Source organism: Cucurbita pepo, chromosome 19 (assembly GCF_057944985.1).
Source record: "Cucurbita pepo subsp. pepo isolate OVF chromosome 19, ASM5794498v1, whole genome shotgun sequence".
NCBI lineage: Eukaryota > Viridiplantae > Streptophyta > Magnoliopsida > Cucurbitales > Cucurbitaceae > Cucurbita > Cucurbita pepo.
The window spans coordinates 8341996-8363070 of record NC_141816.1 but is presented as its reverse complement, the minus strand read 5'-3'; the positions used below and the strand labels follow the sequence as shown (position 1 = coordinate 8363070).

The following is a 21075-nucleotide window of genomic DNA, read 5'->3' as shown; positions in this document are numbered from 1 at the left end:
GAGACGGGTAATCCTTTCTCTTTCTATGTAGAGAAAGAAGATTTGCAAAAATAGGAAGATCTACCCAATTCATCAATTAAGATAGCACCGTCATCACCAATAACCACATGGTCCTCTGTGTTAGAGGGTTCGACAGAAAAGGTAGGTGTCGAATTCGACCCGGGGGAATATCCATATTCTATAACTAAGCGTAGTGGTAAAAAGTTATATCTACCTAATATAAGTTAATTTTGTAATCCAAGAAGTTCAACTTCTAAGAGATCATAGTCATCCCGTCCTAGAAACTTCCAAACCAATTAGTTTTGACGGGTTCAACTCTTTAATTTGGATAAATTAATTTTTGGGAATTCAACTAAGACCATTCTTTATTTTGAATATTTATGAGATAATTTATTAGTTCGACGTAAATAAAAAAAATATAAGAAGATGTTTGAAAAGGTATATGAAAGTATGACATTTTACCATTAAATATATTCATAGGTTCATCAAATATTTTTTTTAATACAATTATTTCAATGTTGGGTCAAAAGTCAAAATTAATGAATCATATAAAGTCAAAAGAGATTAATAAAAATATAATGCGGTAGAAACACCATTTTCAATGGAACATACCATTTATTTCCAACCTATTGAAAAAGAAAAAAAAAAAAAAAAAGAACAATAAATAACTATAAATAACCAATATAATATGATAGGTGAAAGTTGACCAGAAACAAGTAATACTAATCTAAGTCAAAGTTTACTATTCAGTGGTTACTAACTTTATCAGACATAAAATATGATCTCTCGGTTAAAGTTTCAAATCTTCTGACTAGAGATTTCTACTAACTTTATAGGAACCGACTCTAAATGGGGTGAAGAGTCTTAGTCAAACATAGAAAGGAGGAGAGATAGGAGAGAGATTTCTTCCTGTTGGCTAAATAGGGTCGTAATAAGGCTGTATTTAGTCCCACCGTATAAAGTACAAAACTAATTTACTAAAACAAAATATGTTTTAATATCAAATTTTGAATATATTATATTATATTTTTGTTCTTAGATTACATTTTTAATAAAAATTATATTGAAAAATAGAAATCATTTATATAGAAAAAAAAAAAATTAACGTTGGGAATCCCGGCTCAGAATTGTTACTCCAATCCTCACAAAAATAAACGGTGAACGAAATAGGAGGTCGGAACTGAGAAAACTTCCCTATTCGACCCGCTCGTGCTTCTAGACATATGTACGTTCGAGTATTTAAAATGTAAAATAAAAGTCAAAATACATGTCTTTTAACTCTCTCTGGTCGTGGGAATAGTCAACGGATTTGTGAGAAATTTCAACGTGCTGACATTATTATTAAACTAAGACCATAATATTCAAAAACAACAACCAATTTTGTGTCTATAAATATTTGATGCCTTCCCTTCATCTTCTTCACCATCACACAACCCTCTCTTTTCAGCTCTTCTTCTTCTTCTTTCTCTCCTCCTTCTGAGCTTTGGTCGATTTGTTCGATGACGATGCCGACAGCTAAGAAAGTCAAAGCTTTTCGGAACTGTATCGAGAAAGCTCCGCACTTGATTGTTTATCCGTCGAAGGCTTCTTCTTTTCCTCGTTTGGACACCATTTCAGAAGATCAAGAACATGTTCGTGAAGATCTAGGAGCCACTTCAAGACATCCTAGACCTTCCTTTTTTGTTGGGTTGAAGTTTTAGTGCACAATTATCTTCTTTGTCTTAGCTTTAAGCTTTTACAAGCACGTAAATAAGGTGAAATGGAAATATACCCAAAATATTTATCTGTAATAAAAGTTCAAATATGATACTTATGATAAACTAAACTGTAATGTAATGCTAAATATCTTTAACCGTCTCTACTAATCTAAATCTTTAATCTTCATTCTAAAATTATTTGTCATTGTTTTCGTGTTCGTGTTCATATTTGTGTCCAGTTGTGTTCAATAAGAATTTCATCTCAATTGTTTTTGTTGACCCTTAAAAAATTGACATGAACCCACAAAGTCTATTAATATATTATAAAGTTAATAAAAAGACGTTATAAAATGGACGTCATTAAAAAGTTTCCGACCTTTAATAATATCGACCGTCAAAACTCAAGAAAAATGCTATTAATAATCTACATAATGTTTTTCGTGAGCTGTCACATCTATTATTTCTTGTAGTGCATGTTCCATTGAATAAATACTTTTCAAAACCATCTTTTGATTTATTTGAATCGAGAAAGAGATTATTATGATTCCTATCATTTTCTCTGAGAATAATTATAAATTGTTTTATATTCAAAATCATGAACGCGTTTAATTTTGCATTTTATGAGAATTTATTTCTCTGCCTTTGTTTACCGACATTCAAATGACTCAATAATTTGAATAATTCAAACTTATGAACGTTTGATATTTTGAGTTTTATGAGATTTTAGTTATTAATATGACACGTACAGTAGATACGATAAGTTTTTTTTAAAAAAAGAAAATTTGAACAACTTGTCGATGGTTAGATTATACACTATTCGATTCAGGTAGCCAACTCAACCAACACAAAAGCTCGGAATTCAACCCAACAAACCCCCAAATTAGGTCAAACTCGAAAGCAAATATGTCACTTCCCACACAAAAAAGATGGTATTTTTCTTCCTCCAATACAATAAATAAAGATCAAAACATGAGGACGTGGTGGTGGTGCCCATTGGTTGGAAGGTCATTTCATTCATTACAACATCTTCTGTGTTTTTCACATGCTTTCTTAATTAAGAACAAGCCTCCATTTCCAAAGTCTTAATTTTTGGCTGATTTCAATTTGAAATTGATACCCATATTGATCGGATGATACCTATAGCTAACAAAAACTCAAACGTCTCATAGAGATCGCCCAACATTGTATTTTGTTAGTATAGATAGTGACTATCGATTCTTTTCAAAAATTTTGTTTGAAGTTTGATTTGTTTACGATATCATTAGTGTTCGTAATAAGCCAAAAGGAGTTTTAGGCCGAAAGGGGCATTCATTTTGGTGCTCTCCGAGTAAGATCCTCCACTAATTGATAACACTTTGATCAATACAAGTGAGCAAAGCATCCACTTTCCATATCCCATAATATATATTGGTTGAGTTCTTCCATATCCCTTTACTTGTTCTTCAAGTTTTCTAGTTTTGTTTTCATCCCATTTTAGCTTTGTTTTTGGAGTTATTTGATGTTTGGCTCTAAAAGTTATCTCACAAAATACTCCGAGAATTTGATGGGATATCTAGTTAATGTCAAGTATCTCGTGTTCAAAGATGAAAAAAACCTCCCAATCTTTAAAAGATACATTGGGTTACTTTTTCTTTGTCGATTGGCTGTAAGATGAAACCTCGCGTATCGGAGCCCATGAGGGTCCAAAAAGATATTCAATTCAAAATAAAAAAATTTGGGATTTGACCCATGGTACCATCTCAAAGGGCATGTTGAGTGTCACGGTCGTACTTTTTCAATCGTACAGCGTCGTGATCTTGACATACTCACAACTAGCCTTAAGGAAAACTCAACTCTCATATGTTTTTTTGCCCAGCTTTGTAGCTTTGTCGAACCTTAAGCTAGGTTTGTCACACACATGCCTTCGAGTGCATGTTCAATAGTCTGCCACACAGCAGACTTGCGTGTACACTAAACCAAGTAATCTTGTGTGACATCCTATAAGAGATGATTGGTTTAAATTGATTTTAAGATGGAGGTTCAAAAAGAGCATCCAAAACCTAAAAAATAGTAAAACCCAATTTAAGGTTGTTGTTCCAATTTGAAAGATTTGAGACTTTCACTCCCATCCAATCGTTCTTCCACTTCTCTTTCCCTTTCATTTATGGGTATATCACTATATAAACCTCTTTACATCTCTTTCTAATACACAAAAACAAAACAAAACAAACCAAAATCGATCAAAATCGATCAAAAAACCAAAACTTGCAAATAAATTTGATCATTGTTCATCAAAATGGGGAAGCAAGTGAGAAACTTGAGGCATTGGATGGAGGTTGCTCCATCTCCCATCATTTCTCCGAACAAACCTTCCACAGTTCCTTCATTGGACCCCATCACAGAAGAAACTCCCGAGGACTACGATGAAGATTCATGAATGAAACCAACCAACCAACCAACCAACCAGGTTGTCGTCGTCGCCATCATCGTCATCGTCGTCGTCGAAGATCATCCTCACCCCACATCAATGGCTCCAAAGAACAAACTTGAATCTTCTTCGTTTTGTGGATGCCAATGATTCCGGTTTGTAACAATGTTTCTTGTCGGAGAATTGGTTGTTTTGTTTGAAGGGTCGGACAGATGTTGGGAGCTAATTTGTTCCTCAAAACTACCTCCATTGTTTATGTAATGGAGATGATCACTATCTTAATCTACAAATTATAGATTTCTTTTCATTTTCATTTGCATCCATTTTATTCAACCACCAAAAAGATTGGGATTGAAGCATTTTTTGACATTAGAGATTGAATTTAAATCCACCCTACGTTCATCACATTTAGAAATATCAACCGTTAAGTACACTACTAACAAATATTGTTCTCTTTCAACTTCTCGGTCTATTAGAAGTAGAAGGTGCTCTGTTGTGATTGGAATCCTCATGGACAGAAAAGGATACTAGTCGATTTGATAATGAGAGTGACATTGCTCCTTCAACCCGAACCCAGGAATCCCTTAGATATGATACAAAATAAATATTGTTCTAAGTCCACAGCTTTATAAATATTGTCTTTGTTTGTTTCCTTCTCAGACTTTCCTTCAAAGTTTTATGACACCTTTATTGGAGAAAGGTTTTCACACTTTATAAAAAAAATGTTTCGTTCTTGTCTCCAACTATGTGGGATCTCACAATTCCCAATCGTTTTTGTCTCCAACTATGTGGGATCTCACAATCCCCAATCGTTTTTGTCTCCAACTATGTGGGATCTCACAATCTCCAATCGTTTTTGTCTCCAACTATGTGGGATCTCACAATCCCCAATCGTTTTTGTCTCCAACTATGTGGGATCTCACAATCTCCAATCGTTCTCATCTCCATCTATGTGGGATCTCACAATCTCCAATCATTCTCGCTCCAACTATGTAGGATCTCACACTCCACCCCTTCAAGGCCTGGGGCCGAGTGTTGGCTCTAATATAATTTGTAATAGCCCAAGCCACAACAACCTAAGCCACCAAGCCCGTTTTTAAATCTACTAATTTCAATTTCCACTATTTTCTATTCTTGCAAAATTTTTCATTTATTTTTGTGGGATCAAAGTGAACTTGTGGAAGGAATTAGATTAAGAAGTAAATTTTGCTGCATTCATATCAAGGTGGGAGAGAATATAATCTTCGTCTCTTATGGCATCTCTCCCGTTTAGTTAATATGGAGAAATCTCTCAGAAATCTCTCACTACTTTCTATTTATCGTCCATTTAATATGAAAATTTCATAGTAAAATTTCAAGTATAGCACCTTTTCAAATTAAAGGTTAAGTCGATAAAAATTGAATTTTTTTTTTTAAGTCGACGTCTTTACTTAAGACGGGACATGTTCATTCCACATAAAGAACTATATGCAACCACTCCAAATACTATATACTACACACAGCCATGATACAATGTTTTAATGGAAATTAAGGCCATTAGAGGACGAAAAAGGAACAGAATCATGGGTATGCTTCACATGCTCTAATTCAATTAACCACATAAATAATGACTCTTTTTGGTGCTTTCTTCGTAGGATCACTCACTCGGTGTCAGTATCAGCCTTATAAAAACCGAACCCACTAATCATTTCCCATCTCAACTCCAAATCACTCATCTTCCTCCTCCATCTCTGCAACTTCGCCCTGCAAATCAGACATCACTAGGCTTCATGGCAACCAAGCTTAGAGCTCTGCAAAAATGGGTTGAAAAGGCACCGCCTTTCTTTGCTTTTCCCATCAAGCCTCCTCACTCTCCTCGCTTGGACACCATTAAAGAAGACGAAGAAATTGAAGAAACAAATGAAGCTAAACAGCCATAACTATGAAACTCTTTTCTTTTTTGCTCTGTTTTTGCCCTGTTTTTTGCCCTGTTTTTTCTGGCATCTTGATCGAGTATGAATGTCTTAAGCTATGTATGAAAAGACGTATGTAAATTCTAACGGCATAATGATCATTAAGCATAAACTTGACCCACTTGATTAATTTAGCATGAAAACGAAAGCGAAGTCAGAATTACATAAATGGCAGAGGAAAACAGAGGAAAAGAACAATAAACAGAGCAATTGGGAAGAGAGCTCATATAATGGCGATCTGGATAAGATTTATACGGCGGAGGAACTTCTGAACGAGCCCAGTGCTTTGACTGCCCCTGCTCTTATTATGACTTGATGATAAATGGCAGCAATGGCAGCTCCAATGAACGGCCCAACCCAAAAGATCCACTGTTCAAAAGTCGAAAAAAGAAAAAGGCTTTAATTTCTTGATCTGTGAAACAATGATCCAAAAGCTTAAAAGAAAATGGAGGAAGAAGTTACATGGTGATCCCAGGCTTCAGCTTCGTTATAGATCACTGCAGCTCCTAAGCTTCGAGCTGGGTTTATGCCGGTGCCGGTGATCGGAATGGTGGCTAAATGAACCATAAACACTGCGAACCCAATTGGGAGTGGCGCCAAAACCTTCGATTTTGAGTTTAAACAAAGATTAATTCTAAAATGAGCCTCAAAGCTGAACGCAATTTGGGGCATTCAATAAACTTACAGGGACGTGAGAATCTCTAGCGTTTCTCTTGGGGTCAGTGGCGGAGAAGACAGTGTAAACAAGAACAAAAGTTCCGATGATTTCTGCGGCTAAGCCGGTGCCGATGCTGTACTCATGGGAGAGCATATTGGCTCCACCTTTGTACCGAACGTAATAACCCTTCTGAAACGATTTAGCTAACCCACAACCACAAATGGCCCCCAAACATTGAGCCATAATGTAAAGAACAGCTCTGATTAGAGAGATTTTTCGAGCCAATAACAGCCCGAACGTGACCGCCGGGTTAATATGCCCTCCTACACAGTTCAACAAAAACAGGGTAATCCTTTTTCAAAAAACAGAGAGAAACAGAGAAAAACAGAGCAATAAACTCACCAGAAATTCCAGCCGTACAGTAAACAAGGACGAAGATCATGCCACCGACAGCCCAGGCAATACCCAAAACGCCAACCCCACCGCAGTGGCTTTCAGTATCCGACAACTTGGAAGATCCAATCACAGTGAGAACAAGAATGTACAAGAACAGAAGCGTGGCGACGAACTCAGCGATAATGGCTCTGTAAAATGACCACTGAGTAAACTCCTCAACGTCGATCAATGGGGTCGGAGGCGGGTCTTGGTAGTCCTTGGCAGCCGACATTGCTACGAAAATGATCGAGCAATTAGAGCTTGAAAACAGAGGAGCAACAATGGAGGGCAGAGATTGAAGCAGAGATATATTTAAAGGAGATGGTAGAAAGCTGTCATGGTTTGTAATTTATTTCCTCTGTACTCTGTTTGGGTATTTAATGCCATTGTCAATGACCAGCTCAGTACGCTAAGTTCATCTTCTTCAAGCTCTGTAAGCGCTTTACTCGAAACAGAGTGGATCGACCAAGAAAGAGGTAGGCATGGAAGCAGAATTCAGAGAGTTTAGTTGAAGCTAATAAATGCGTGGCTACCCATTTCTAGGCATTTAAAGTAGAGGCATGTTGGATCCCACACATTAAATTGTTCATAGCAATTCTTCTGCCTCCTCACCTACTTTTAGATATGGTAAGTTTGAATGAGTAATGAGTTAGCTGATTTGCATACTCGTTATTTAGCTAAAAGGGTAGCAGATTTGTGTTGAAAAACAGAGGATGTAGGATGCTGCTATGGTGTTTGCCTGACTCTACAATTTGCTATAACTATAAGTTTTTAAGCTACGTCCTTACTTTATGGCCTTTAGCATGAGGTTGCTTGGCGTCTTGGGCTTGCCCACAAGCTTCACAATGAGCTTGCTCTGTGTCTTGGGCTTGCCTTCGAGCTTCACGTGAAGAAAGTGAACTGATACCATATTCAAATAAGAGCAATTATGAAGATATTATAACTAAAGAAAGACTTAAAAGAATTAAAAGTTATTGTGTATCTTTCTTTTTGGCCATTCGATCATAAGAACTTCCTAATTTATGTTGGTGACCTCTTGGGAATTTTCTTAAAGAACATGCGAGTGAAGACAAAACATGTTGAAAACACTCTGTTAGTCGGTGAGAATAATATTCTCTTATAAGCGACGAATATAGGGGCATGGTGTGATGACCCACATTGGTTGGGGAGGAGAACAAACCACTACTTATAAGGGTGTGGAAACCTTCTTCTCCTAGTAGACGCGTTTTATAGCCTTGAGGGGAAGCCCGAAAGGGAAAGCCCAAAGAGGACAATATCTGCTAGCGGTGGATCTAGGTCGTTAAAATGGTATCAGAGCCCGACACCAAACGATGTGCCAGCCTTCTCGCTGTTCCTCGAAGGGGGGTAGACACGAGGTGGTGTGCCAGTAAGGATGCTGGGTCCCGAGGGGGGGGGGGGGGTGGATTGTGATGAGGAAAACAAACCACCACTTATAAGGGTGTGGAAACCTTCTCCTAGTAAACGCGTTTTATAGCCTTGAGGGGAAGCCCAAAGAGGATATTCCCCAAAGAGGACAATATCTGCTAGCGGTGGATCTGGGTCGTTACACATGGGTTGTCACAAATGGTATTAGAGCGGTACCTCTCCTTATAAGATGTGATTTAGGGATGAACTAAGGCGGAAACTGATAGACATGTGATACCCGAATAAAGAAAGTGTAGGTAAGTGAACCATTAGCATATTCAAATGAAAATGACCTCAAAACTAAGATGACTAAGAAATGCTTATAGAATTAAAAGTTCTTGCTCAATCACTAAAAATTGTTCGAGAAATTAGCTGACAAATCTCTAATAGTTCATAATTAAGATTAGCTAACAAACCTAATCATCAGATTAACAACATAAATATATTTGTCAATAACTCACCTGCCAAACTCGAACTCAATTCCTCCTATTTGGTGGCGGAGCCCTTAATTCCGGCGGTGATTCCTTCACAAACCGACCGTCTCTCCCTCCCTCAATGGCGGAGATGACATTTTGTGCCGGCGCTGTAACCATCGGCGAGGGAATTAGCTCCGCCGCCGTACTCATCGGAATCACCCTTCTGGAACCATTTCACCAATGCACACCCGCAAATGCCGCCCAAACACAGCAATAAACTCACCGGAAATCGGCGGTGCAGTAAAGGAGGAGGAGGAGGAAGGATCATGCCGCGCTTCCATGGCATTAATCCTCTAGAAGCTTCTTCTCCGGATGAGACCCGCTAATCGATTATTCACGGCTGTGAATCATCCACGTGTCGCTAATTTATTGCTCGTAGAAAAATAAAATTAAAAAAAGGAAATTATTGGGATGCGTCGGTGCATCTTGTGTTCGTCCTTTGATAGGCGGTGGCTGTTGGATGTCCTAATTTTTTTTTTTTTTTTTTTTAACCAAATAATATTTATTTAAAACGGAATTATTAGAATTGTATTAATAAAATTATGATAATATCTATTCATATCAAACAATTTACATAAATATTGTAAATACAAAACAAACCCATAAAAAAAACGTGGGGACCCGATAGGTGTAAGTAGCTTGACTACCTTATCTGTCGATTTTTTTCTCTGATCCAGTTCGTTGTATCTTTCAACAAAAAAAGATTAATAATAATTATTTTTTTGTATGAAAAGGTAATTATATTATCTAATAATCTGTTCAATTTAAATTATCCCACCTAAATTATAAATATTGAGATTTGAATTTTTGAAAAAATCAAAATAAAAATATATCGAAAGGTTGACATTTTGACCCGACCAACTCGAAAATATGATTGTAATCCTATTTTATTTTTAGGATTATTACACCGAATAAAAATATTTAATATTTAATATTTGATATTTGAAATTTACAATCAAATAATTCTACATTTTACCGTTGCAACGGTAGGTGATGAATTGCGGCTGAGTTTACGGTCACGTGCGCATGAGTGAACGACATGGCGGTGAGGCATGATTGAACCGACCAATCACCATTCATGATTAAATCAACCACCACCGTCCATCTCGAACTGGGGCCCACTCATCCTCTACTTTCCACCAATCACTCTACGCCACATGTTTTTTTAATTCAAAATTTGGTACCTCTACGCCACTCGTTATGTTTCCCCCTTTTCCCTAAAAGACAAAAACCCGAATTTTGGAATCCAATTTTCATTTTTCATTTTTCCTTTCCCCTCGATAAAAAAAAAAAAAAAAAAATTGTCATATTTAAGAAAATAGCTGTCACTCTTTTTTACAAAATAATAATAACATATAGTAAATAAAAAAATTTGTGGCTACTGATTTTCCACGTGTTAGAATAACAATAATATTCAAAATTCATGAATTCCCATTATTGAAAATTTTCAATAAAATGAAAAGTGATTTTTTTTTTATTATTTATTTATAGCATAACTATGAATTGATGTATTGAATGTTCATTATTTATTATGTCTAAGGGCTATCCTTTAAGATTTAATATTCTATTATTATTTATCTTTTGACTTTTAGGCACTTTTATGTCGGGTAAATTTCATTTTAATATTGATTTATTTGAATAATATTTTTTTTTATTTCTAAATAATAAAAAACGCTCATAAATTAGTTGCATTTTTGTGTTGGATTCTTGAATATTAAACATTTTTAAAATTTAAAATTTAAGACGATAAATATATTTAATCTAAATTAAACATTTTTTTTATGGAATTTTAGCATGGAGGTTTAAGTAAACAAATATTTTAATTAATTAAATTACTCAATTATGATTAGGGTTTGGCAAGGCTATAAGTTGGAAATAAAACATCATCAAAACCCTAATTATTGGTATTGGAAGACAATATAAATTGTTGGCAATAAATTAAATCTTCATACCATAAATATTGAAAAAAAATCATAATTATATTTTTTTTAATAATAGTTTCATTTTCCCAATAGCTACACATAAATATTTGGGGATTTTTTTTTAATGTAAAATTTGTATTTTGAAAGACATTTAGTAATTCAATACATATTTTTACCATAATAATAAAAATATATAATTATTAAAAATATTTTACCATAAATGCAATAGTCAAAACCCACCATTAAACAATATTGTCCGTTTTGACCTATTACATATCACCGTCAGCCTCACGATTTTAAAATACGTTTATTAAAAAAAAAATGTTTCGTTTCTTTTTTAGTCAAAATCATATTAAAATTAAAATTTATTTTTAATAAAATATTTTAAACCTTTTTAATTTCGTAGGTGAGGACCATATTAAACACCAAACTAAAAAATTAGAATAATTATTTTTTAATAATTTAGTAATTAATAATAAATAAATAAATAAATAAATAAATAAATAGTTTAGGTAGTAAAAGGGAGGGGTAGGGAGGGGGTACAGTGTTGACAAATGTATCCAACCATTTACCACCGGTGGGCCCACAGTGGGTTTCGGCGTCACGCAACCGACCAATCAAATCTCAATAATTCCACCGTCCTGGGTCCCACATCTTCTCCTTCAATTTCTCCTCCCATCAAATTTTTCTATGAAAAAAACATGGTATTTGTTCAATTTTAATATTAAAACATAACATTTTCCAAATTATTTATAAATAAAATATTATTATTTCAATTGGGTTCGATATGAACTATATACCTAATTCAATTGGAGTATGCAACCGAGTCGAAACATGTAGACAAATGTTTATTATGACGAATAAAAGTCTCACTGTTTGGACGACTCTCAAGTCTACGGTTTTCACACCTTTATAAAAAATGTTTCGTTCTCACTGATTCATTGTCCCGTGTCTAGCTCTTATACCATCTGAGTTTATTATTTATTTATTTATTTATTTTTGAGTATCTTTGGCACATGAACTCAATCTTCTCAAGATAGAAACAATATATTTTGTAGGCTTGCAATCATAAAGGCTGGATATTCTATTTTTGTGAATATGGATATATTTATGGTTTTTTTTTTAATAAAATAACATTTTAAAGTTAAAATAATTTATTAAAGTAATTACACAATTAAAAAATAAAATAAAATAAAAAGAGAGAGTTTTCCCGTGATAAATATTCATGTGCAGCGTGATTAAAAAAGAGGAAAAAAAAAAACTAGTGGCTGAAATTTGTCCACGTGTCAGTTAGATTCTAGGCTAGTTTCACGGGCTATGCTTATTATGACTTATTATAATATTATTAGAAAACAAAATATAAATTATTTAAAATTAAGAACCAAACTTCCCCAATAAAAAATAATTGAAAATGGTTAATACCTAATTTTTTAATTTTATAAAGTACACAAAAGTGAGAATCTCATCACGTTGTTCTAATTTAATATAATATTATATTACTTATATGTTTATTTTTTTATAATTAAATTTTTGGTTTAATTACAATATCAAGGATCGTGAAGCTACTAAAATAAATTAGATTATTTATTTATTTGTTTCCAACAAATTTAGAATATTTAATTTTATATTTATAATAAACCATTAGAGTAGAATTCAACAAATTAGGAAATTATACATAGATGTCCCGAATCACGAACAAAAAAAAATTTCTCATGAAATTCTCTATTTATTTATTTTGGTGAGATTCTCTGGATAAAGTGAACTGGGTGTGATGGAGACACGTATATAATCACCGTCCCTGACTCTGTTGAGCTAAGAGAAAATCTTATCTCGATTCCTTATTTAAAGGAGAATGTAACGATCTATCTAAACTATTTTTTAATGGGTTTGTGGTTAATTTTTACAAAAATGAAGTTTTTGTACAAAATTAAAGTAAATTAGGCTAAAATTGAGAAAGGAATAATTATTAAAAAAAAAAAAAAAAAAAAAAATCCATGTGAGGCGAGAAGGTACCAGAAGAGAAGAGAAGACGACAGTGCGCGCATCAATGGATCCTCTTTCACTCTCAACGGACACTGTGGGGTCTCTGAAAGCGACAGAAAATGGAAACTTTTTCAAAATGGGGCGGCAAGAAATTTCCACTTCGTTAATGGAATCTCTGCTCTCTCATTCTCCTATAAACTTCTTCTTTCCACCACTACCCCTTCGCTCATCTCCCCCTCTCTGCAATTCTTCCTCTGTTTTCTCTCTTCAATTTCTTCACCCTGCACCATGGCCAAGGATTCTGAAGCTGGTGGATTCGCCGCCAAGGACTACCACGACCCACCTCCGGCGCCGTTGATCGACGTCGAGGAGTTCACTCAGTGGTCATTCTACAGAGCCATCATTGCCGAGTTCATCGCCACGCTTCTGTTCTTGTACGTTACTGTTCTCACTGTCATTGGCTACAGCAGCCAGTCCGACGTCGACCACGGGGGCCATATCTGCGGCGGGGTCGGCATTCTCGGCATCGCTTGGGCCTTTGGTGGAATGATCTTCGTTCTTGTTTACTGCACCGCTGGGATTTCCGGTGAGTTTTATGAGATTTCTGTCGAAATCAGCTTGTGGGTTTTGGTGGGTTTTAGTAATATGTGTTCATCCCGTTTTTGCAGGTGGGCATATCAATCCGGCGGTGACATTTGGGTTGTTTTTGGCACGGAAAGTGTCGTTGGTGAGGGCCGTTTTGTATATGGTGGCTCAGTGTGTTGGAGCCATTTGTGGATGTGCGTTGGTCAAATCGTTTCAGAAGGGTCTCTACAATCGCTACGGCGGTGGAGCCAATTCGCTAGCTGAAGGTTACAGCACCGGCACCGGCTTGGCCGCTGAGATTATCGGAACCTTCGTTCTTGTCTACACTGTCTTCTCTGCTACAGATCCCAAGAGAAGCGCAAGAGATTCTCACATTCCTGTAAGTTTAATACTTAAATCTCCAAGAAAAGCTTCTAATTCCATAGCCTAATGATCTTGTTTGCCATTGAAATTAAAGGTACTAGCACCACTCCCAATTGGGTTCGCCGTGTTCATGGTTCACCTGGCCACCATTCCGATCACCGGCACCGGTATTAACCCAGCTCGAAGCTTCGGCGCTGCGGTGGTGTTCAACCACAGCAAGCCCTGGAATGACCATGTAATTCTCTTCCTTAACCCTTAACAACCCTTGATTTTCTGAACTTCAAATCTGAATGTTTTTGTTCCTTTTGTGTTCATCTGAAACAGTGGATTTTCTGGGTTGGACCCTTCATTGGAGCTCTCATTGCTGCGTTTTATCACCAGTTCATATTGAGAGCTGGAGCAGTTAAAGCTCTGGGATCCTTCAGGAGTACCCACAGCGTCTAATGATGGAAGAACAAGCAAGGTTTTAGATCTAAATGTTCATCGCCATGGATGAAATCTGAGTTTGCTTTTAGTTAAGGGGCACTTCTTTTATCTGTGCCCTTCTTCACTGCTCTTTATCTGTTTCTTCTTCTGCTATATTTTGTGTTGCTGTAGTACTTCAATTCTCTCTAATTTGTGTAAATTTGCTCTTGTTTTAGCCACCAATTTGAAGGTTCCTGTTATAAAATTGCAAAACAAAGTAGGTTTGCTTTGAGAAATGGGATAATCCATATTTTATATATTGATCATTCGATACAAGTTGTGAAAATTTTATGAACTTCTTGTTGTTCATAAAAAAGGTAGGAGGACTAGGGATTTACAAAGCATTTGTACAAAACTCAAACCAAATAATAAAATGATAGAATGATGAGTGTATGCATCATTTAGCTTACATTCTAGACAATTCAGATGCGACAGAAGACTCATAAAAGAATAACTTTTCTATGGTTTCCAATTGGCTACACCACTTAGCTTCAATGAGATAGGGGAAAAAAGACAACCTTCAACTCAGCCGTTCCTGATTCCCACTAATATCAGCGTCCTAAATGTCCTTTCCATGCAGCTGCTTCTCATACAGAAGTCTTGATTCCTCCAGCTGCTTGGAAACCTAATCATTAAGCAAAAACCAATAACAAAATTCAAACCCCACCAAATCTCCAAGAAACAAAGGATATTTCCAGAATCAAAGAACACAATGTAGAGATGAACATGATGAATCGGGTTCCTTCGTGTGAAACTGCCAAACCTGATGCAATGACTTACGATCCATTGAATAACAGGTTTTCCTTTATTTGATTTAGATTCTATAATAGCGTGTTTATCAAATTCAATCATGAATTCCCACCAAATATTTATGCTCGATTCACATAATGTTAGTTTTCATTGTTGCTAAGTTCGGGCCTTGGGAGAGGGGGTACATAGAAAAGAGACGTACTTTAATTGAGTAAGCCATGGGCAATAAGGTATCTGGATCCATTGCATCCTCTGGGAAGTTTCGCAAAGCATGTATGAGGTTTTCAAAAGGCAACTTTACCTGTGTGAGAAATAAAAAGTTATATTGGCACCTTGCAGCCATGGACATATGGCTGCAGAATCCATGTGAAGCAATTCATGACTCACCAAGTCATCGTGGCAGTATTTGAGAAGAGCCAAACCAGCTTTAAAAACAATCCTAACACCCTGTCGTAGGAAACATTACTAGCAAGTGTGAACTTCTTTAAAGAAGAATTCTGTTGCAGAAAAGGATGTATATGGTTTGAAGTAACCAACCTCATAAAGAAAGACATCCCAAATTCGTAGAGCCAAATGGAAGGGGACGGAGTAAGAGAAAACGGTAATAAACCATTGGCTAGCGTACATGCTAGGATTTATCATCTCTCGTGTAAAATGCTCACCAAGCTTCGGCAGCTGCTCTCTCACAAGGTTATCAAATTGAAATAGGTACTGCTGCACTAGAGGAAGCCCCGCCTATCAAAAAAAAAAAAAAAAAAGAAAGAAAAAAAAAGTTCTTCAAATGTAACTCAACATAGTTCAATTGAAGTACTTAACATCTGATACAACACACAGAAACGTAATTGACGGCAAGACTTCAGACCAATTTGTAAATTATGCACCAACGTATATTTAGCAGACTACTCTAAAGTAGTTTATGCAAGTCTATAACCATTCATTAGTTATAAGCACCTGGTCATTCAGAAACCATCGTTGGATGAATAATAACAAATGAAAAGCATATCAGAAACAAAATAAAATTTAGAACAAAAATCTGTCATGAAGAGTTGTAATCTGGTTATTCAACGATAGAAAGGTAGCAGATTGGGGAAATCTCCTGGAACTTTTTGAGTAAATTTAGACATAGTCGAGGTCAGAATTGAGGGAAGTTGGATCGATTAATTATGTTCACTAGCAAATCGTTCTTAAAGTTAGTGCTAGAATAGAGTACCCTAACTTCTACATAGTTCATTAACTTGATCAAGAGAAGTGCAAGGGAAAAACTCAATTCTTTGTTGATATCTTGCTCTTAAGCGTATAACACCAGTAAGAGAAAAACAAAGGTGTGAAGTATTTGTGAAGAAGCAGATGACACTGAACATCTCTTTCGAATTTCCTGGTTTAGGTAGGACTGTGCAGGGTACTAGAAAAAATTGGCATTGGAGAATATGGTGTGGGCTTATTCAAAGAGTTCAAAAAATGCTTTTTTATTAGATACCCTTTCTCTCTGTGGTATTCCACCCCTTGTCTGCTTTTGGTCCAAAGATGAAATTCTTAATGGTAGTTGGTTGTATTCACCGATTTTCGCAATAATAGCCTGTTCCACAGTAGGATTAACAGCATTTTATATGTTTCGTATCTACTTACTTTTGAGGGACATTTAAACCTTTATTTTAAAAAATACAGTGAAAAAACAAATAATTCCCGCTATTCAATATCATTATGGGGGTAAAGAAGGATAAAAAATAAAAAATAAAAAACTTTCCTTTCTTATCACTATTAACGATGAATAATAATCAAAGGTCAAACATTTCACCTACAAAAAATTGGCCCTGAAGCTTATGTTGTTTGCTTGTTCAAAGAGTTTAGCATTTCGACTACATGCAATGTGGCAGACCTATCAGAATATGAACCTACCGAACAAATTTCAGCCAATATTTAACCCAGGAACACAGCACCAGAAGGGAGATGATGTCCATTCATTTGTCCTGATTCTCAAAATTTCAGGATTGCTAACTATTATAAAGTTGAACTCAAAATAAAGGAGAGATCTCGAAGAATAGAGTTACCAGATATAATCCTTCCATAGGAGCATGAACTGCACCTTTAAGTAATGCGACCAACAACCAGAACGCATCCTCTTCACTCATATAGAGAAGCAACAAACCAGCTAAAAATCCCATCCCCTACAAGCTCAAAAACATTGCATATCGTTCACCCAATACAGTTGTTTAAACATGACTAATGATAAAATATAGAAGATCCAGAACCTGAACATATCCAACATTCCGATCAAAAACTGAATACGCCTTTAAAACATTGTAGAGAGATCTTTGACCAGGCCCATGTCTCTGTTGGAAGAAGACATGTGAAGGAAAGGTACGGGAGATATCTCGAATGATATCCAATTCAGAGGCTGATGTCTCATATATTACCAATTGCTGTAAACAAAAATATTACTACTTGATTACCATCATCCTTGGGACTTGATTTATAAGAGTCTGAAAAATGGCATAAAGTAACATGTTCATGAACTGAAAGAAAAACATGTGAGGGAAGTATGAGAAATATCTAAATGTATATACAATTCCAAGGAACCGATTGCGGAAAAAATATGCCATCTAATACCATAATCCTTAGAACTATGTATTTATAGAACTACTAAAGAAGGCCACAAAAATAATAATGTATTGACCTTGTTGTATAAGATAAGCCTAAAGGTTTCTACTTTACTGATGACATTGCATTCTCACTACACATAAACACACCCAATAGTAGCTGCGATACATGTCAATCAATATATAGTAGCATCTATAGTCAGTCAGACTAATCATATCATAGGACACCTCACAAAATGAAACATGAAGTGGTTAAGTCCTACCACATATTTTGTGATCAATGTCGATCATACATTTGCTTCATTTTTTCATTTGAGATGTCAATCAAATTTTACAAGAAAACACATTCATTAATAAGAATGAAAAATTATAACCCCGGTACATTAAATATCTAAAGCTTTTAAAAGAGCCATGTATACTTTTAAAACTTGACACTTCAAAAACTATTTAGGATACAGAAACTAACTACTTTTTAGATTTTTAGGAAGTTTACAACAAAAATATGTGGAAAAACTCATGTTAAGACCATAACCTCAACCAAATTCCAAAAAATCTCAATACCTCATAAACTCCAGGATTCATCAACAATAAGTCTCGACTTCCAGAAATCAACTGCCAAACAAGACCTCTTAAACAATCAGGAATACCTTTCCTTATACGCCTTTTAACAACGTTAGGTTTTCTCCTAACATAATGCTTCCAGTCACTCCCTCCAACTCCAATCATCTTCCTCCATTTTCTAACTCTCCTTTCCTCCCTGAAATGGTAGGATATCCACAACGCATAATCAGCACAATCCTTGATAAAGAAAAGCAGAATGTCAAAGAAATTATTGAGCTATCAATAAAAGCATACCTCTCATTAACGTTGGTGGACCGGTTCTTGGTTGTAACATCTGGAGAACTATTATGTTCCTGCTTTAAGAATCCAAATCTGTCTACTTGTTTGGGCGAAGGAAGTGGACCTGGTTCTAAGTCATCTATCCTTTTCCTTTCCATTCCACCATTATATTTAGGCTCCCAGCAGATAATGTTCCTCTGCGTTCTTTAACATGATAGACATTTTACTGCCTACAAAATATAGGCAAACAAGAACCAACAAGTAAATATAGTAGGTAAAAGGCAAGCCACTTTTAAGAGCAGGCATACATATAAAATGCAGTAAATAACAACTTCACTAGAACTTCAGGGAGTACAAAAATAGTCTAGTTAATATAGAGTTCAAAATAAGACCAAACTTCACATCACTATGGGTTGCATTTTTTAAAAGATTTTTCCAGAAAGTATATCTGAAAACAATCCAAACATTTTGTGAGAACTACTATTCATAAAAATGCAAAAACGACAAACTAGTTATGAGTTGTTTGATGATAATTATAATCACAGCATACCACATCGTAAGCTTTCATCCATTTCAAAATACCCACAAGTTCCCAATAATAACTGTGTTCCAATACTACAAGATTAAGAAAACCAACAAGTTCTGGCAACAAGAGGCTTAAATTTCAAAAGATGAAAAATGGTGAGTAAACTACTAAGACCATGGAGGGATATTTCAAACCTACACTACTACTACAGACATGGCCATTTACAATGACATAGAAGTTGACAATATTATTCCATTCGAGGAAACCCAAAAATCTAGTATTATAACAAAAGAATTAGATAAAATCATCATCTCAAGCTACTTAAATTCAAAAATTAACTAGAGAGAAATCAAATTTAAACAAGGCAGATGGAGCAGCAACAACTGAATGCACAACCCCATACTAATTTTTTTTTGTTGACGGTGAAACAAATAAGAAAACAAACCATATTTCACCAATTTTTATGGCAGAATAGTTAGCTCTGGTTTTAATCTTTAGTTATTAAATTACACTGATTTCGTGAACAAGATTTTTGGAGAAAGAGAAATAAATATAAAGCCAGTAGTTTTCCTTTTCCTATGCTCATCTTAAGAAACAAAAAGGTACTACTACTGAATGTACATTGTGTAAGAACTTGTCTGACAAGAATGGCAAATGATTTAAACCAAAAGCGAACAACATCGAGAAGTTTAACACTGAGCCAAATTCAATGATTACCATCCATCAGAAACAAGATGCAAAATCCTTATATGGTCATCCTTGCATTCTGATGTAAATATTCAATCAGGTTCTTCTTTTTTCAAACATCACATACAAACAGGATTTTATGTTAGTTTGCAAATTAAGCCTGTTTGATAAACATTTGGTTTCTGGTTTTTGTTTTTGTTTTTTTTTTTTTTAAAACTGTGCTTGTATTTTAATTCTTTCTCTATAATGGATTTCATATTTTCAAGATAAGATTTGAATTTTTAACAAAATTTTAATGACAAAAAAACTAGTGATTTTGAATTTCCAAAACTTGACTTGGTTTTTGAAAAGCTAAATTAGTGAATGAAGTAGTGTTTAAATACTACCTGAAAAACATATCTCTCTCTCAAAAAAACGAGAAGTTTAGCATATTCCTCCCCGGCCTTAATATCTCTTGGATGGCATTGAATTATCCACTTGCTTAATTTATCTACACTAAGTAGAGGGACGAACTTGAAATTTGCGACGGGAATCAAACGTCTATAGCAAAATACAGAAAGGTTAGACCAGGCGCAGTTCTAGAAAGTAAACATTCTGTTTTGGCTGGAATGAAAAGAGGGAATGCAGGATCGAAAATACAAAATAGAGAAAGTTTATCAAATTTCTGCAAAATGTTCACAAAACGAAAAAGGATCTTAAGTTTTTTTCCTGATCCGACGAGACTACAATTCAATCCCCTAAATTCAACTACGCAGAGAAATTTTAATCAAAAGTTGGTCAAAAACAAATTAACAGCCACAAATAAAGATCAAATCAAATGTGAAACAAATACAGATGCCAATCGAAACTTGTTCAATCAACTAGAAACGATGGAGAAACGTACCCGAAGTAAACGATGAGAGACAGTTCGATTACGAAGATGAGAATCAGAGAGAATTTGGAACACGAAGCGACAGGTCCTGCGAAGAACACAAATCCCGTCCCCTGAAGAAGAAGGGTGGAACGGAAATATTTGAATTTCTATTTTAGAATTAAGAAATCTATTTTTTTTTTTTTTTTTTTTTTGATAAAAATAAGTAAATCAAAATTAAAATCTTATTATAAAAATCGTTAATATTATTGAAAGAAATATATGAACTTTATTTTCCTTAAATAGTTTTATAGATAAAAATAGGTTGAGAAAATATATACACAAATAATTTTTTTTAATTATTATTTGGAGTTTTAATTATTCTTATGAAAAATTAATAAGATATTTATTCTTTACCATTAATTTTTTAATAAAAATAATTATTATTTTTTCTTCA

The 21075-nt window shown here is 35.0% G+C and overlaps 3 protein-coding genes across 5 annotated transcripts; 1 reads left to right on the top strand and 2 right to left on the bottom strand.

Moving 5' to 3' along the window:
• Positions 1-6157: 6157 nt before the first annotated feature.
• Positions 6158-9323, bottom strand: LOC111781049 (aquaporin PIP2-2). 3 transcript variants are annotated; one of them, XM_023661451.2, is made up of 5 exons: positions 9036-9323; positions 7117-7383; positions 6742-7037; positions 6519-6659; positions 6158-6425 (listed from the first exon to the last, which is right to left on the bottom strand). In XM_023661451.2, exons 2-5 carry the CDS (start codon positions 7379-7381, stop codon positions 6306-6308), a joined length of 822 nt encoding a protein of 273 aa, XP_023517219.2. In that variant the 5' UTR covers positions 7382-7383; positions 9036-9323; the 3' UTR covers positions 6158-6305. The 3 variants fall into 3 exon arrangements, with proteins under 3 accessions (XP_023517219.2, XP_086976029.1, XP_023517217.2); XM_087119903.1 differs by lacking the exon at positions 9036-9323 and adding an exon at positions 7938-8049; XM_023661449.2 differs by lacking the exon at positions 9036-9323 and having other exon boundaries at positions 7117-7755.
• Positions 9324-13167: 3844 nt separating this feature from the next.
• On the top strand, positions 13168-14604 carry LOC111781048 (aquaporin PIP2-1). Its single transcript, XM_023661446.2, has 4 exons — positions 13168-13541; positions 13624-13919; positions 13998-14138; positions 14228-14604. The coding sequence occupies exons 1-4, from the start codon at positions 13244-13246 to the stop codon at positions 14345-14347; spliced, it is 855 nt and encodes a 284-aa protein (XP_023517214.2). The 5' UTR covers positions 13168-13243; the 3' UTR covers positions 14348-14604.
• Positions 14605-14645: 41 nt separating this feature from the next.
• LOC111781047 (uncharacterized) lies at positions 14646-20805 on the bottom strand. The gene is made up of 9 exons (XM_023661444.2): positions 20652-20805; positions 18571-18785; positions 18277-18472; positions 17368-17538; positions 17167-17283; positions 15656-15853; positions 15506-15565; positions 15321-15419; positions 14646-14993 (listed from the first exon to the last, which is right to left on the bottom strand). Exons 2-9 carry the CDS (start codon positions 18711-18713, stop codon positions 14928-14930), a joined length of 1050 nt encoding a protein of 349 aa, XP_023517212.1. The 5' UTR covers positions 18714-18785; positions 20652-20805; the 3' UTR covers positions 14646-14927.
• Between the last annotated feature and the right edge of the window lie 270 nt (positions 20806-21075).